Below are 19,189 nucleotides of genomic sequence, written 5' to 3'. Positions count from 1 at the left end.
CGAGCGAGCAAACAGATGCATATCCTGTTCTGATAATTCTAATGCTCGACGCTGCAAATGAAATTCATGTCCTGAATTACCGGAAGAAACGGCTGCAAGAGCCATGCTAGAAGCACCAAGAACAATATTCCACTGAGCAAGTTTCATTAAATTAAATTATTTGGAATGTGTTAATCGGCTCTAGTGTATTGATTTCAATGCCTGTATAGTTTTCAAAATGGGACTGTTGCATGTTTTATACTCGACGAGGAGCAACAGTGGAGTGTGTTGTCAAACTACTGTTTGTACGAATAGGCGGCTTTGGTAATTACAAGAAAGTTTTGTGGGTCACAAACTATATGAAAGGTTACAACACGCCTCACAATTGAATCGGACTGTGTTGTTCCATCTGTTCTATTCAAGTTTAGTAATCGAGTCTACACAGATTTGCATTTGACCAAAGGGTGGCTACCATTTACTGACTCCTGTACACTAACGGGCAACTCCAAGACCTGACTAACGCGCCATTCTTAGTCAACATATGCTTTTTGTGTCTTGAAACATTGACATTCGACAACCAGAGCATATGGGATAAACTGATTGATTTTGGTGTGATGTTGTCAAGGGATTATAATCCCTAAACTCAAGATTGGCTGCTTGCTACTAAACCACATCAGATCACAGGGATTGCTGAAAATAACATGGTCAGGATTAGAGTTGAATGAGTATGTCCTGATGTGATCCTATTGGTCATATAGGACATCACTTGAGCTTCGACAAGTAAAGTTGCATCAGATTGAATTGCATATTCGCCATGCATGATTTTATAGTTATACAAAGTCATTGTCTTGCCAAACAGTTTGCTTTGCATGTGCCAAACTTGGTGTGGTAGGTATGCTACTATATAGTACTAGTATCAAAATCAATTGATAAGCATAATGGAGCAGGTTGGTTCAGGAAACAGTGTCTGATGGCTGTAGACTGGCAATGCTATCCAGAATCCATTTTCAACAGACTCCAAAACAATGTTTCGACTTTACAGCATCAATGAAACAGTGAAGTATCAAATGGAGTATCAAATCAAATATCAAATGGAGACCAAAATAGATGAACTAGCCCAACAATCGGAATGAGATATGATGTAATACATGCAATAAATATACACATGGCTTGTAGCACAGGATCAGTGACTGATATACCGATAATTGCATTCATTTCACATGTATTGAGCAAGTGGGGTAAAACAGATATGAATGGAGTGTATGAATCGCTCAAAACACATTTGGTTTATAAGTGCAATCGCAATCAAGCACTTGGAGTCAAAAGTATTCAAAGCAATATGCTAGATACTGCAGTTCAATTACCAGCAGTATCCACTTTACAAATCCAACTCTATAATATATCATCAGACAACAGCCAGTAATATTTGCTACGTCATCAACTCGATACATGTCGAGTATCCTGATTTAATCTTACTGCAGATTTAAACTATTTGGCTGACCAACCGACTCGAGTGTTGATGGATTACTATGTCAATCGACTGTTTTGACCCGATATCACCACACTTGACATGCCAACACATGCGACATATGATGGAGTGTGTAATTGCAGTTTGATTGATTCAATGTTGTGTTACGACATGTGTTACAACATCAGTCACCATGTGGGTTATAGTTTATATATCCAACAACACATTGGAGTGATTGATTGTTGCTCCAATCGATCGAATGTCAATATGTTTGTACAACAGTTTGATAAGACCGACTGTCCATGGATTATTATCATATGAGTCAATGCTGACCTGATTTGCGATATTCAGTGTTGTTGGAATATCAACACAACATCAACACCAAACATCAGATCGACAATGCACGTTGATGTTGATGGTTGAACTACCAACAATGATTACTGCACACAAAGTCACCCAATATCCTACCGATTCTGGTTGTGATTGTATTCCACATCCAATTATAGATTGTAATCACAACCACAATTACCGTGTTTGATCAAATGGTGTTTTGCATTGATCATGGTATCATACATCACAATACTGCCAGATCATTGCACACGAGTCATGACCAATACAAATGCATTACTGATTGACACTGATCGACACCATATATACAGTCAGACAGTACAACAAATCACCAGTATGCCATTGACCGTGTTGCAATACAATTGACCAACATATCATGATGTATGTTGTATCAAGTCACGACATATAGTATTACTGACTGAATACAAGTCACAACTGCAAGTATTCATGTGGTAATGGACTGACATTGGTGTTGATATCCAATTGATTGAATAATCGATCATCATCAATTGCATCAGTGACTGGTATATGCAACTGATATACATCATGTCCGAGTCTGATATATGTTGATATATTCCTGTCAATCAGCAATGCATATTTGTGACCATTACAGTCGAATGTGAGTCGAGTCGATCATTGAATCAACGAATCAATGATTGCACTCTAAATGTAGTGCGATTTGATGCGACATGACAATATATTGTCCAACAGGTTCAACATACACAACACCGATATCCAACACACATCACACATGAATACACTGCGTATACAAGCAGTAGCAATGACCAATCCAAACCAACAGTGACAGAGTTACCCACCAACATATAGTCGATCATCAGTCGAGTCTGCATATATCAACCAGTTGCGACACGTCATAATCAATGTGGATTGTATTGTTCACCAATCGATCATGACAGCTAATCAATACCAATCATGTAGTCAATACAATCACCAACATATCGATGATTGTTGACTGGCGGTTACAACTTGTCAATTGCATCCAATGTTACAGGTGATGCACATCTGATTACTGCAAATCAACAACTTGTCAATCATATCATAGTGTGTATTGTCAACGGACCATGCAATTACAAATCAATGTATACGTGATCAACATTTGATATTTGATGGTGATGAACCAACCATGATTGATTGTATCATACAACTAATACAGTTGCACTGTCTGGTATTGATGATTGACCCATTCATGTCAAACAGTAACTAATGTGTGTGTATCGAGTTTGTGTTGCATGGACACATCAAAGTGTTTGATAACGAGTCCAACGTGATGATACAAACCCAATATTATATGAATATCCAAGTTGATGAATCAAGTCGAGGTTTGCAAAATGTCGATGTCAGATCAATCAAACAAGTCAGTCAACCACTATATGGTGACTAGTGATGGCACGGTTTGAATGTCAACGAGTTGGACAGTCGATAATATGGGTGATTGTGGTTTGGTCAAACCGCAACATTCGCATACCACTGAGTCGGTTTAATGTGTGTGGTGTACGGGGTGTACGGGGTGTAAGCAGTATGCATAAACTTGTTGATATCATGGACTATAACCAATATACATCACACATATACAGTGGTAAACACCAACGTGTGATGTATCCAGTGATCGTATACTGGTTGATTGGTGCAATATGATCATATTACATACTAATGGAGTGTGATAATCATATATTTGCAACAGTATACCATATTGCACTGTTGATATCGCGTATCTGGTGTCATTACAATATATCAACTCACTTGATATGGTTGGTATCGATTGTTGCAGTCGTCGAGTGCCGTCATTGGTCATGCATTACCAGTTGTGTGTGATTGATATTGACCATCATGGCATGTATTCAAATGCAACACTATCAACATACACCATGACATGTGTGATCGACTATAACTGGTGTGGATTGCAATCGATTGTGCACGGTAGTTTGATACTGTTTGCAATTGTTGATCGATACTCGGACTATTCGAACTTGTATCTCTGGTTGTATTTATGACTGGATACTTGTTGGATACTTGTCGGATACTTGTCGGATACTTGACATGACTGGTCATATATGGTTGCACAATTGTATGAATTGTATGATGATCACTGTCCAGATGTGCATGTCAAGTGCGTGTATAACCAGATTGACGATATTGACCAGATGGCACATGCTGATCAATACAACTGGTGTACATTGTATACATTGTATGCATATACATGTATGGCTTGATCACTCGGATGTACATACTCGACATATATACCGACACGACAATCACAATCAGGTTGTATGTGGATAATGTTGTAATATCGAGTGACTGGATCCAATTGCAGTGTATATACGAGTCATACAACAACTCATACGAAGTTCGTGTTCGTGTTCGAGTGATGGAATGCAATACAATGCAATGATTGCATCAATCCAGAATACAAGTCAACCATGATATATGATCATAATTGTGGTTGATACAACTATATAATGACAATCGATATTGATATAGTAACACACAACATGCAATGTCAACACAACAGTTGCAAGTCACTGATCATGTATTGATTGATTGAGTGAGCAAGTAAGTGATTGAATCGCTGGACATGTGCAGTCATGACTGATCATGTCGAGTCTAATGTAAAGTGTCATGAAACCACGACATGCTTAAACCATGTCAATCATTTGTCACTTGAAAAGCATACAATATCACACATACTAATGACCATCTAACAACTGTATGCCAAGCATTCCATCATTCTGCTTGATCTGTACTTGACTGTATTGTGGCATATTGGCCGTTTTTAGGGTGGAAAGGGTGAAATCACAGTCAATCAGCTATACAATACTCACACAAGCAATAGCTCAACCGAAACTGCGGACGATCATATAGGGATATTCTTTCAAACTTTAGCATTGATGGCGATAAATCAAACCTAACCCTGATAACACTAATTCCTTAGGACGGCCATTCAGTATGCTTTTAATACTGTTCATCCAATAACAGATATAAATACAATTCAAGAACCGACCTGTTGAATGACAGTCACTACAACTTGCTTAACCAACCCAGTAAATGAAACTCACAGTTGTTGTGCTGTCATCAATCCTGGCCGTCTGTTCGGTTACTATTGCTGACCCAGTCAATCCCACTGCGACCACAAGTACCCAATCTAGCTCGGCAGCTCTTCCCAGTGCAACTACAGGCACTTATCCTGACCCTTGGATGGCTCCCAATGCACAAGTTACAAATTCAGTTGACTTTAGTAGACTTCCAGAGAGTACTATAGATTTGATCCAAGAATACGCACGAGTGAAGGAAAGTTATGAGCAAACATATGGAATGTACGAATCGCTAAAATTGGAAAAAATTGACCAAGAGCAATGGACAAAATTGCTATATAAAAAGCTAAAGTATTCGAGTCGCAAGGTTCGCAAGGTTCGCAAAGACAAGTATGGTTTAATGTACAAGAAAGAGCTTAAAGAGTTTAGAGAGCTTAAACTTGAAATCGAAACTCAAAATGGCATTCTTTTCGAACTTCAAAAAAAGTGTATGGATCTTGGCTCTAAATATTCTGAACTGCGTTGGAAATTTGCTAAAATACAAGTATTACTCGTGGAGTGCTTGTATGGCAAGCATATCAATTATGAATCAATTAGCTACTACCTGGACTATGTGGAATCAAATCCCGAGTTTATGAAACTTGTCGACACACTTCGCAGTTCCGTACCAAACCAACAGTCAGGATCTGTGCAAGCCTCTACTAGTGGTATCCAGGATTCACAACTTTATGAAAGTTTATCATCATCATCAGATGATGAAATGGAGTTTTTGGATGAGACGCACTCGCCATAAACTAAACGCTTATAATGCAACCCAATCGAACATTTTTCAGTACAAGAAACTCGGATCTATAAAACTGGATTACTGTTGGGTTGACCCAGATGTGACAATTGATCCGATTTATTCAATTGACTTGATTGATTTGGTTGCTAATCTGGACTGGTTTCAACCGTGTTTATTGTATTTTTGTTTGAATAAAATACAATACAATATAATTGATAATTAATATTGGATATTGGATGTACATGCATTGTATCTGATTATTGTACACAGTCTTGGTTGGCATGATATCATAATGTACATTGGCACTTGTATTTCCAATACAATACAATACAGTTGATTGTATATTGCATAGTTGTACACATTGATGATGCTGACATGCATGCGTGTATTGTGTCGATATGATATTGCTTGTCATGTCGTATTGACACATGCAACACCAATACCAACAATAGTCATGTGTGTTGATATCAGATCCGACCAACTCGATCAATTTGACTGATTTGACTCGTTGATTGTGGTGTCAAAATGGTTGCATCAATAGTCTGACTGATCACACACATGTTGATGTATGCAGTGATCGTATACTAGTCGATTGGTGCAATATGATCAGACATGCTAATGGAATGTGGATCGTCGTGGTATTTGCAGCAGTATACCATATTAAACTGATACAATACATGCACGGCTTGAACATATCACACGCACTACAATGCATGACATGATACATACATCAACATTGGATTTTATTGTGAAGCATTTCCTAATACCACCACCCAACACAACGGGTGATCGTTTTGACAGCCTATTGCTTGATTGACTGGTAGTTCCAATTGGTGAATCTAATGGAATTTGAACTGCAGCAACCGCCTGTAACGCAAGTAGAATGCATTCTATATTAATCAACATTGTATCGAGTAATGTAATGAAAGTGTCGTGAATTTGGTAGATGACTGCCATTTTATAACGACAGCAGCTTCAAGAGTGACAATCAGTGCTTTCCAAATGAATGATCAGAAAAAACACAAGTATACCATTTAGGATGAATCAGTATACAAACATTGCTATTAGTGTAAAATTCATCCCAGTAATACGCTGAAATAATCTGATCGCGGTGATATATCCAGTGATCAGGCAGTGTCAAATTGTCATTCTGATTATGTATAATTATCATCACATATACAATCCATTACTACAGAATATATTGATCCATGTTCTAGTATACGATATATTGTGCTAGAATACAATATTTCCAGCCATTTGATGCTAATACTGATATTAATCTACACATACAACATTGATCACCCACAATGGTATATAACGGAACTCGATACCACTTTTTTAATATAAACTGTTAAATTGACTCGAGATTTTAATCTGAAAATTGAATATTACAATATTGAATAAAAGACTCGAGTCATTATATGAATGACATAATCAATTGTCGAGTTGAATTGACACTTGATTGAACAATACAAATAAACACATGACAAATGTTTAATTTGACAAAGTGTGATTTCCAATACATTCTTCACGATATTGAATCGGGTCACGTTTTATCTTTCTTTTCTCTTATTTCCTTCTTTGCATCTACAAATGGAAAACAAGAGCTTCTTTATTCAATACCTTGACAACCAACCAGTGGAAATAGAAACCCACTTTAATGGAGAAGTAGAGAGAAAAAGGCCACTTGATAATGTCTCAAAACTAATTGCAGCAGTCAAACAAGCGCTTCCATCAAAGCTCGGTACTATAGATCTTGACGAGCTGACCCTTCATTTTGTGCTGGATGGAGTGGAAATGACTTACAACTCTTGGAACTCTATTACTGCTATTGGAAATAATGGAACTACTGGGCTTAACCCTCTTGTCATTAAATCCAAGAGTGATGTAAATATGGATATTAACTATGACTGGAGTCATTTGTCAAGCTTTTTTACTAGGGAGTTTTCCGATATTAATGAGACCATACAAGTTGTCGAAACAGACCGTCAAGTCAAATTCAAGTCGAAAGAGTTGCGTCTATTCTACAGTGACCAATGGCGTTTGGAGAGCGGTCGTCTGCCAGACATGCGATTCCAGGACATCAATTTTGAAACGGACATTCAAAAGCGCGTAGATTCATTCATGGGCGGAAACGAACTCGTTGGTCTGTTAATAGGACCTACAGGTTGTGGCAAAACCCATGAGATTATCAATAGGGCAAAAAAGCAATTCACAATCTTCATTGACGCTCGATCTTACCCAGCTTTAGATGACTCTGATGATGCCTCACTCTTCTCATTGAAAGAAAGTTTTGAAAGCATCACTTCAAAATGGAAAAAACCGAATCAAAGCCTGCCACAACTCTATGATATTACCTATGCCTTTCTACTGTCTCGTGTTCTGTTTCTCAAATATCTCAAGGAAAAATATCCTAACATAACTCCAGCACAGTTTCTCATTCATCAATTGTTCAACTCAAGAGCCATCAGACTATGCTTTCTGAAACTGAAGCTATTGTCTTTGGACAAGTTGAACGACATACATTGCAGCTATATTGACGATGATTTGCGCTGCCTCTTTTGTTTTGATCAAGCTCATGTGTTGGCCGAACATCTTGGAAGCACGATTATCTCGTCAATGGAGGGAAATCACATCCAACAAAACGGAGATGTGAATGAAGATTCAAAAAGAGGAACACTCTCAGTCTTGCTGTATGTTATCAAAAATAAGGAGTTTGCCAAAAAGGTTATTTTTGCTGGAACATCATCAAAACTACGCAACATTGACAACTTTAAATCATTTGGAACGAAACCTGTTGGTCCTCTTATTCTCAATGAATTCATAACTTGGGACTGTGAAATGGCGTTGGACTATGTGACTGCTTTTGTCGATATTCATCCGGATATTCTCAAGACTGTTCTTACCGACAACTATCGACCAAGAATTTTGGAAAACTTTGTATATGACTTGTTCAGTGCTGGAATCAATGACAATGACTCGGCAACGGCACAACGCATACGACTGAAAAAGCAACATGCCTTTTCGAATATCAATGATATAGTAGAGGAATCTTACAATGCGGTAATTGGTCGATTCACTCGTATGTCGATCGAACCCATTGCCAGAACCATCAGGGCTCATTCACATACACAGATTATGCTAAAGCTTATTTTATCATCAATGATGACGACCAATCATGGACCAATATACTGCCAACTGGACAAGAATCAAGAAAACTTTTTCATGAATACTGTTGGATCTATACATCTCATTCGTGAAACTGGCGGATACTTTTTGTCTGAAGGATATGTGATAGACTTGCTTCTCAATTTATTCCGAACAGAGTTTCAACAGTTCAATCTGTTGTCATCGTTGGATCTTTTGAGCAGCATCGCTGGCACAAAAGGTAAAAAAACTACAGCCAAAGGAACACCATTCGAAGCCGTCATTTTGGCTGGTATGATCCAAAAAAATGGACCGCATCTTTCAAACGTCCTATCTAGTTTTGGTGTTTCGATTGCTGGTCTTGATGGTTTACAGTTGCCAACAATAGAGCGTAAGGCTGGAGATGGCACAATCATATCCGATAGACCAACAGGAGTCTTTTTTCGTCCTTCAAACCAGTTTCGACCAGACATCCTTGCGTTTTTATCCAAACAAGTCTGCGTGTCATTTGGAATCAAGCTATATACATCAAAAATTCCTTCAGCAGTGTCTGCCGATAATCTTGAATCTACAAATCCAGACTTTTTCTTTATTAAAGCAGATCGGCCAACGAATAACGAGGCGTATTTGAAATGGCAGCAGAGTATATCTGATACCCCGTTAAAGTTTTCAATAAGGTTCTTGATTGAGCTGCCTGAACCACTCAGTGCTGTTTCAACTGAAAATACTTATAACAGCGTCGAGGGAAACCAAAATGTCGTTGTTGTCGTTTCAAAGAGCAATATGCGCAATATTTTAAGCGAGCAGGTTGCGTCGTTTGTTGAATTCATTACCAGTTCCTGATAATAAATATTGAGCTAATTTGAATATTGGATTGTGTTTTGTTTGATTTATTATATTCAACAAAAGATGCCACAAATCACTTGTCAACTTGATACTATGCAACAGTCGGTTGTTCTTGGTATAGATACAGTTTGAACTACCAACAATGATTACTGCATACAAAGTCACCCAATATCCTACCGATTCTGGTTGTAATTGTATTCCACATCCAATTCTAGATTGTAATCACAATCACAATTACCGTGTTTGATCAAATGGTGTTTTGCATTGATCATGGTATCACACATCACGATACTGCCAGATCACTGCACACAAGCCATGATCAATACAAATGCATTACTGATTGACACTGATCGACACCATATATACAGTCAGACAGCACAACAAATCACCAGCATGCCATTGACCGTGTTGCAATACAATTGACCAACATATCATGATGTATGTTGTATCAAGTCACGACATATAGTATTACTGACTGAATACAGGTCACAACTGCAAGTATTCATGTGGTAATCGACTGACATTGGTGTTGATATCCAATTGATTGATTAATCGATCATCATCAATTGCATCAGTGACTGGTATATGCAACTGATATACACCATGTCCGAGTCTGATACATGTTGATATATTCCTGTCAATCAGCAATGCAGATTTGTGGCCATTACAGTCGAATGTGAGTCGAGTCGATCATTAAACCAACGAATCAATGATTGCAGTCTAAATGTGGTGCGATTTGATACAACATGACAATATATTGTCCAACAGGTTCAACATACACAACACCGATATCCAACACACATCACACATGGATACACTGCATATACAAGCAGTAGCAATGACCAATCTAAACAAACAGTGGCAGAGTTACTCATCAACATATACTCGATCATCAGTCGACTCTGCATATATCAACCAGTTGCGACACGTCATAATCAATGTGGATTGTATTGTTCACCAATCGATCATGACAGCTAATCAATACCAATCATGTAGTCAATACAATCACCAACATATCCATGATTGTTGACTTGCGGTTACAACTCGTCAATTGCATCCAATGTTACAGGTGATGCACATCTGATTACTGCAAATCAACAACTTGTCAATCATATCATAGTGTGTATTGCCAACAAACCATGCAATTACAAATCAATGTATACGTGATCAACATTTGATATTTGATGGTGATGAACCAACCATGATTGATTGTATCATACAACTAATACAGTTGCACTGTCTGGTATTGATGATTGACCCAATCATGTCAAACAGTAACCAATGTGTGTATATCGAGTTTGTGTTGCATGGACACATCAAGGTGTTTGATAACGAGTACAACGTGATGATACAAATCCGGCATTATATGAATATCCAAGTTGATGAATCAAGTCGAGGTTTGCAAAGTGTCGATATATCAGGTCAATCAAACAAGTCAGTCAACCACTATATGGTGACTAATGATGGCACGGTTTGAATGTCAACGAGTTGGACAGTCGATAATATGGGATGATTGTGATTTGGTCAAACCGCAACATTCGCATATCACTGAATTGGTTTAATGTGCGTGGTGTACGGGGTGTAAGCAGTATGCATAAACTCGTTGGTATCATGGACTATAACCAATATACATCACACATATACAGTGGTAAACACCAACGTGTGATGTATCCAGTGATCGTATACTGGTTGATTGGTGCAATATGATCATATTACATACTAATGGAATGTGATAATCATATACTTGCAACAGTATACCATATTGCACTGTTGGTATCGCGTATCTGGTGTCATTACAATATATCAACTCACTTGATATGGTTGGTATCGATTGTTGCAGTCGTCGAGTGCCGTCATTGGTCATGCATTACCAGTTGTGTGTGATTGATATTGACCATCATGGCATGTATTCAAATGCAACACTATCAACATACACCATGACATGTGTGATCGACTATAACTGATGTGGATTGCAATCGATTGTGCACGGTAGTTTGATACTGTTTGCAGTTGTTGATCGATACTCGGACTATTCGAACTTGTATCTCTGGTTGTATTTCTGGTTGGATACTTGACATGACTGGTCATATATGTTTGCACAATTGTATGAATTGTATGATGATCACTGTCCAGATGTGCATGTCAAGTGCGTGTATAACCAGATTGACGATATTGACCAGATGGCACATGCTGATCAATACAACTGGTGTACATTGTATACATTGTATGCATATACATGTATGGCTTGATCACTCGGATGTACATACTCGACATATATACCGACACGACAATCACAATCAGGTTGTATGTGGATAATGTTGTAATATCGAGTGACTGGATCCAATTGCAGTGTATATACGAGTCATACAACAACTCATACGAAGTTCGTGTTCGTGTTCGAGTGATGGAATGCAATACAATGCAATGATTGCATCAATCCAGAATACAAGTCAACCATGACATATAATCATAATTGTGGTTGATACAACTATATAATGACAATCGATATTGATATAGTAACACACAACATGCAATGTCAACACAACAGTTGCAAGTCACTGATCATGTATTGATTGATTGAGTGAGCAAGTAAGTGATTGAATCGCTGGACATGTGCAGTCATGACTGATCATGTCGAGTCTAATGTAAAGTGTCATGAAACCACGACATGCTTAAACCATGTCAATCATTTGTCACTTGAAAAGCATACAATATCACACATACTAATGACCATCTAACAACTGTATGCCAAGCATTCCATCATTCTGCTTGATCTGTACTTGACTGTATTGTGGCATATTGGCCGTTTTTAGGGTGGAAAGGGTGAAATCACAGTCAATCAGCTATACAATACTCACACAAGCAATAGCTCAACCGAAACTGCGGACGATCATATAGGGATATTCTTTCAAACTTTAGCATTGATGGCGATAAATCAAACCTAACCCTGATAACACTAATTCCTTAGGACGGCCATTCAGTATGCTTTTAATACTGTTCATCCAATAACAGATATAAATACAATTCAAGAACCGACCTGTTGAATGACAGTCACTACAACTTGCTTAACCAACCCAGTAAATGAAACTCACAGTTGTTGTGCTGTCATCAATCCTGGCCGTCTGTTCGGTTACTATTGCTGACCCAGTCAATCCCACTGCGACCACAAGTACCCAATCTAGCTCGGCAGCTCTTCCCAGTGCAACTACAGGCACTTATCCTGACCCTTGGATGGCTCCCAATGCACAAGTTACAAATTCAGTTGACTTTAGTAGACTTCCAGAGAGTACTATAGATTTGATCCAAGAATACGCACGAGTGAAGGAAAGTTATGAGCAAACATATGGAATGTACGAATCGCTAAAATTGGAAAAAATTGACCAAGAGCAATGGACAAAATTGCTATATAAAAAGCTAAAGTATTCGAGTCGCAAGGTTCGCAAGGTTCGCAAAGACAAGTATGGTTTAATGTACAAGAAAGAGCTTAAAGAGTTTAGAGAGCTTAAACTTGAAATCGAAACTCAAAATGGCATTCTTTTCGAACTTCAAAAAAAGTGTATGGATTTTGGCTCTAAATATTTTGAACTTCGTTGGAAATTTGCTAAAATACAAGTATTACTCGTGGAGTGCTTGTATGGCAAGCATATCAATTATGAATCAATTAGTTACTACCTGGACTATGTGGAATCAAATCCCGAGTTTATGAAACTTGTCGACACACTTCGCAGTTCCGTACCAAACCAACAGTCAGGATCTGTGCAAGCCTCTACTAGTGGTATCCAGGATTCACAACTTTATGAAAGTTTATCATCATCATCAGATGATGAAATGGAGTTTTTGGATGAGACGTACTCGCCATAAACTAAACGCTTATAATGCAACTCAATCGAACATTTTTCAGTACAAGAAACTCGGATCTATAAGACTGGATTACTGTTGGGTTGACCCAGATGTGACGATCGATCCGATTTATTCAATTGACTTGATTGATTTGAATGCTAATCTGGACTGGTTTCAACCGTGTTTATTGTATTTTTGTTTGAATAAAATAAAATACAATACAATATAATTGATATTGGATACTGGATGTACATGCATTGTATCTGATCATTGTACACAGTCTTGGTTGGTATCATATCATAATGTACATTGGCACTTGTATTTCCAATACAATACAATACAGTTGATTGTATATTGCATAGTTGTACACATTGATGATGCTGACATGCATGTGTGTATTGTGTCGATATGATATTGCTTGTCATATCGTATTGACACATGCAACACCAATACCAACAATAGTCATGTGTGTTGATATCAGATCTGACCAGATCCGACCAACTCGATCAATTTGACTCGTTGATTGTGGTATCAAAATGGTTGCACTAATAGTCTGACTGATCATACACATGTTGATGTATGCAGTGATCGTATAGTGGTCGATTGGTGCAATATGATCAGACATACTAACAAAGTGTGGATCGTCGTGGTATTTGCAGCAGTATACCATATTCCAACCGTTGACATTGCTTTCCAGTTTCAACACAACCATCATCAAGATTCAAGTTGAGATTTGATCCAGAATACCAAAACGAGATCAGATTGCTAATTTAGCAAAAACTACAGCACTCAGTATTCCCGTGTGGTCCCCCACCACAGTACTGACTGAGCCATCACAAGCTTGACTTCGGAGATCGAACGGGATCCGGTATTTTCTTGTGTGTATGGCCGTAGATGTTGATTGAAACCAATTATACGGTAATATTCGTTAGGTGTGTTTGTCAAATACATTGTGGTTTGGTGTCAGCACTTGTAAATCAATACTGCATGACAATCTCATCACCAATGGTCATCTGTTTTATATTGGATTTAAACATTGACAACTACTGCGTGATCGATGATTTGAATCCATGTAGGTTAACTTTAGTTGTATTTTTTACGGATTTTCAGTCAATGATGAGCATTTTTGATTTACCCTTTTACTGATGGATGCAGATTTACGAGAATATGCACTGTTTGCAGTGCGTAATCTGACCAAAAACAACAGAGAAAACCAAATGTTGATTGCATCGCTGGAAGCGAGAAAAGTAGTTCCAAACGAGATACTGACAGAAATGGGAGTTGAAGCAGCAATAGATCCAGTAACAGGTAAACTGACATTCAAATAAACTGCTACTTTACAAATCAATTGAGAGACACAGTTTGAACTTGTGAGGAATCGATTCTACTGTTCGGGTCAAATTAAAATCAATCTGTAAATGGTTGAAGCAGTTGGACAACTATTGTTGTATTTGCATAAAATGGAGCACTAAACAAGAATGTCACTCATAACCAGCAGAATTTTCATCTGCAACTCTAATCTTGAGCTTGCAATCTGTTAACCCTGATTAACATCAACCATTACTATGGCCCCTCTTTCTGACATGATTCCTCATCCCTATTATCCTCGCACTCTCTCTATCCCATCCTACAGTGGCCGTACTTGGTCTCCTCTGCAAATCCTGGGTATATTCTTCTCAATCATTTTTATAACCATGGTTATAGGCTACAGAGTCATCAGTGTTAGTCCCCACTACTCGAGCAAGACTAAGTCCAGCAAGGTTGCTCAAGCATCTTCTGCTCCACTCGGCACTCGTTTAATCTTTCTCTGGTTTTTGGCATGTTCAGGCATTCATTTTATTACTGAGGGTTACTATGTAGCCTTCAATCAGACCATTGCCAGCAGAAACTCGTTTATGGCTGAGCTCTGGAAAGAGTATGCACTGTCAGACTCTCGCTATATTACGTCAGATCAAACTATCGTGTGGATTGAAGCAATTACTGCTGTTGAGTATCCTGCCTGTTTCATCACTATCATGATAAACTCTTGACTAACATTGACTATACTCTAGTATATATGGGGTCCGCTCTGCTTTATTGCTTGCTGCATGATCTACAAAAACTGTTCCAAGCGCCATCTCGTTTTATTTTCCATTTCTTTTGGTCAGCTCTACGGTGATATCATTTATTATGCAACCACTCTCGCAGAAGGTGCTCCACACTGCAATCCCCATCCTTTCTACTTTTATTTCTATTTTATCTTTATGAACTTGTTTTGGATCTTTATTCCCATCATAGTGATGATGGATAGCGGAAAAGTGATCATGAGTGCATTGAATGCTACTCATGCTCCAGAAAAGGAGACTCGCAAGAACAAATGAAGGTGATCCAGTCTGTTGAATCTCGATGATGTGGACTCGACTGCAAGTGGAATTTACAGTTGTATTCACGTAATCTAACTTGTACCTTGCAATGGCCATCTTTGAAATAAACAATGTTTGAATGTCCACTGCGCTTCTCTATTATAAATTGGCTTTAAAGACAGCGGCCATTATGATACAACACAATTGAGCCATCTCTTTCCTCACTTTTTACAGTTACCAGATTCGTGCATTGTAATCTATATATTGGATTCAACTGTTTTGATGTTCTCAAGGCTTGCAGATACGTTCTAGTTCAAGATTACACGTTTCAAGAATACAAATGCTGCCTTCATGCAATTGCCCAACATTTACTTGTAATACTCACTCTGAAAAACTAAAGATTGAACATTACAAGAATATTGGATTTACTAAAAAGCATTGACAATTGTTTCATTCTATTTTACGCGAATACAATCAAATCCATCGAGTTTCCCATTTCCATGCCAAGACCGATTATTTGTTTTAGAATTGCCATTCATCAATCATGAATACTGTTGCTGAATCATATCCAACCAGCAGACCATTAAAGTCAATGGATCATCTGGATGACTGGACTCCACTTCAAGATCCATTTGGTCGCTGCACTCTCCCACTTCAACAACGGTGTATTCAGCGTCTGAACAAAGCTGCACATTACCAATCAGCTTTACAAAACTGCAATAGTATAAATGCAACCAATATTAAAAAAGTTGCTGTATGTCATGATATGTGTGGTGGATACGATATCCACCAAGATGCCTTGATTCAAGGCAACTATGGCTTGATAAATGATGTTCATCAACCCATTTATACCATTCAGTACTGGCAGTACATTGATGAATTTATATATTTCAGTCATGCTCGATTTAGCATTCCTCCTGTGGTATGGATAATAGCGGCTCATAGAAACGGCGTCAAAGTTTATGCAAGTGTAACATCTACCGAGTTCAATTCACATCTTATCAAAGCATCTGTTGATTCTAACTACAAACCATGTACTGTCTGATAGGCTACATTCATCACTGAATGGGAAGACGGGATACTAGAAACAATGAAGCTTATATATGGTCCAGCGTATACTCCAGACAGTCCCAATTCAGCAATGAAATTCTCGCCTCATTATGCTGACAAGATGGGTAACACATTCGCCTTTTTAATAATACCAACTCTACTTGATGTATTTGACTAAAGCCTGTTTATAATCATATGGATTAGTGGAGCTTGCACTGTACTTTGGGTTTGAAGGCTGGTTCATCAATATCGAGTCGGATCTTTCATCGCCCTTGCATGCTGAAACCATGGCACACTTTTTATCTTACCTAACAGCTCAAATGCATAGTCGAGTTCCAGGAGGCCAAGTCATGTTTTATGACTCGCTAACCAGGTCGGGAAAAGTGGATTGGCAGGATGGTTTAACTAATGAAAACAAGGCAAGCTTATACTTTTCTTCTATGCATTCAACTCGCTCAAAATAGACATGTAATCCATTAATTTTAGTTTGAATCTAACTTGTTTTTGGTAGTTTAGATGTTTTTTGATGCGTGTGATTCGTTATTTACAAACTATACATGGAAACAGGAAGGTCCTTGTAATAGTGCTGAGCTTGCATCATCACATGGACAATCTCCGTCACGTATTTATACGGGAATTGATGTATGGGGAAGAAAAACCTATGGTGGTGGTGGATTTAATGTCCATAAAGCGTTGAAAGTGATTCAAAGTGCGGGTACTTCGTGTGCGCTTTTTGCTCCTGGATGGACATACGAGTATATGCGAAAGACGCCATTCAAACAGGTTGAAGAGCGATTTTGGTGCAATGTAGATGTAGATGTGATTGATCCCGAGCAAACAAATAGTATTGCTGAGCAAAAAACAATGGACCCCGATTGGGTTAAAGATGCTAATGAGCTTAAACCGGTCGAGATTAAAAAACGAGGGACAATGATTGATGCAGATGACGTCGGATGTGTAGCAGACTATATCTCGCCGCGTCCAGCTGCTTGTCAGTCCATCTTATACAACTCACCTTTAATAGAACCACTACAATGGTTTTATTCGTGCTTTGATCAAGGATTTGGAACAAACTATTCTATTCATGGAAAGGTATGTATCTGAATATTTTGACTTGTCAATATACAGTTGTATTAAATATATCTGTTATAGGCTGTTTTTAATGCATCATGGTCACATATTGCAAGTCAAAGTGTTCCACCAACCCATCGTACAAAGACATCGCGGTATATAGTAAAATGTCCCATTTTACCTTTACCTTTGCACTCCAAAACGGTACAACCACCATCAACTGTTGTTGAAAGGATTGCATTTCAAAATATACCTGGATCTACTCAAACAAGTGACGTGGTGACTGGAAACGCATGGCTGGGTGGATCTATCTTGAAATTACAAGCCACACTTTCATTTACAGAATTACATCCACAATCCAGTTCACATCACACCGTTACTGGGTATCTTTTTCAAGTATTTGACCTTGACATGGACTTGCAATCTAAAGTATACGTTCGTGTGCGATACACTATGGATTTTACTAGCGACTGCTTACCACTACAAAACAAGTTTGACAATGATGGCATGCTTGCATTATCAATCCATCACCCACATTATGGAACTCGACTTATTTATGCAACAGAGACTCACAAACTACAAGTAGATGCCTTACTTTGGCACACAACGGTATTCCAGATCGGTGATGGTGTAATACCATCCAGTAAACAGACATGTCCATTTACACTTGGAGTGGTCATGATCCCATTCAAAACGCCTTTAATGGAACACGCAAACTTTGCTCACGAATGCTGTATGACTGTACAGGTTGGTGAGATATTTATATCTCCTTTGTTTCCATTGCTCACAGTTGATATGGCTTCCGAATCGATTCAAACCCGTTCCATCACAGTAAATAACGCGCAGGTCAGTACCGATTCACGCCATATGTGGATGACGATTACATGGGAGTACGATATCAGAGTAGAGGAGACTTTTACACAGATTCCATACATGGGTCGATGTGAAGTGTTTATGGATGGCACGTATTTGGGAAGTGCGTTTATTGGCATGTATCGGATCAGTATCCCACTTGATCTATCCAATGCCGATTATTGTCAGATTCGAGTTGTGGGGATTGATGCCAGTGGTAATACACGATATACTGCTACTGAATTGATTACGATTCCTTTTATTCAAACAAAATGTATTGAATATTCAAGAGTATCCTGCTGTGATGAGCAATCTGTCAAGCATTGAGATTTTTATGAAAACTATAGGAATAAATGACAAGTGAAGTAGTTAAATACAGCTATATTCACGTAAAATGAAACATTTTTGTATC

The 19,189-nt window shown here is 38.3% G+C and overlaps 5 protein-coding genes across 5 annotated transcripts; all 5 read left to right on the top strand.

Moving 5' to 3' along the window:
* Positions 1 to 4,858: 4,858 nt before the first annotated feature.
* Positions 4,859 to 5,638, top strand: BATDEDRAFT_28162 (uncharacterized protein; the record flags this gene model as incomplete). The annotated part of the gene is made up of 1 exon (XM_006682361.1): positions 4,859 to 5,638. The coding sequence occupies one exon, from the start codon at positions 4,859 to 4,861 to the stop codon at positions 5,636 to 5,638; it is 780 nt and encodes a 259-aa protein (XP_006682424.1).
* Positions 5,639 to 7,222: 1,584 nt separating this feature from the next.
* BATDEDRAFT_92201 (uncharacterized protein) lies at positions 7,223 to 9,645 on the top strand (the record flags this gene model as incomplete). Its single annotated transcript, XM_006682484.1, has 1 exon — positions 7,223 to 9,645. One exon carries the CDS (start codon positions 7,223 to 7,225, stop codon positions 9,617 to 9,619), a length of 2,397 nt encoding a protein of 798 aa, XP_006682547.1. The 3' UTR covers positions 9,620 to 9,645.
* Positions 9,646 to 12,703: 3,058 nt separating this feature from the next.
* Positions 12,704 to 13,483, top strand: BATDEDRAFT_28160 (uncharacterized protein; the record flags this gene model as incomplete). The annotated part of the gene is made up of 1 exon (XM_006682360.1): positions 12,704 to 13,483. One exon carries the CDS (start codon positions 12,704 to 12,706, stop codon positions 13,481 to 13,483), a length of 780 nt encoding a protein of 259 aa, XP_006682423.1.
* Positions 13,484 to 15,027: 1,544 nt separating this feature from the next.
* BATDEDRAFT_28159 (uncharacterized protein) lies at positions 15,028 to 15,822 on the top strand (the record flags this gene model as incomplete). The annotated part of the gene is made up of 3 exons (XM_006682359.1): positions 15,028 to 15,127; positions 15,167 to 15,423; positions 15,514 to 15,822. The coding sequence occupies 3 exons, from the start codon at positions 15,028 to 15,030 to the stop codon at positions 15,820 to 15,822; spliced, it is 666 nt and encodes a 221-aa protein (XP_006682422.1).
* A 526-nt stretch (positions 15,823 to 16,348) lies between these two features.
* On the top strand, positions 16,349 to 19,104 carry BATDEDRAFT_92209 (uncharacterized protein; the record flags this gene model as incomplete). Its single annotated transcript, XM_006682483.1, has 5 exons — positions 16,349 to 16,726; positions 16,853 to 16,979; positions 17,059 to 17,237; positions 17,371 to 17,946; positions 18,007 to 19,104. The coding sequence occupies 5 exons, from the start codon at positions 16,349 to 16,351 to the stop codon at positions 19,102 to 19,104; spliced, it is 2,358 nt and encodes a 785-aa protein (XP_006682546.1).
* Between the last annotated feature and the right edge of the window lie 85 nt (positions 19,105 to 19,189).

Source organism: Batrachochytrium dendrobatidis (assembly GCF_000203795.2).
Source record: "Batrachochytrium dendrobatidis JAM81 unplaced genomic scaffold BATDEscaffold_16, whole genome shotgun sequence".
Taxonomy (NCBI): Eukaryota; Fungi; Chytridiomycota; class Chytridiomycetes; order Rhizophydiales; genus Batrachochytrium; species Batrachochytrium dendrobatidis.
This window is presented reverse-complemented; position numbering and strand designations above follow the sequence as displayed.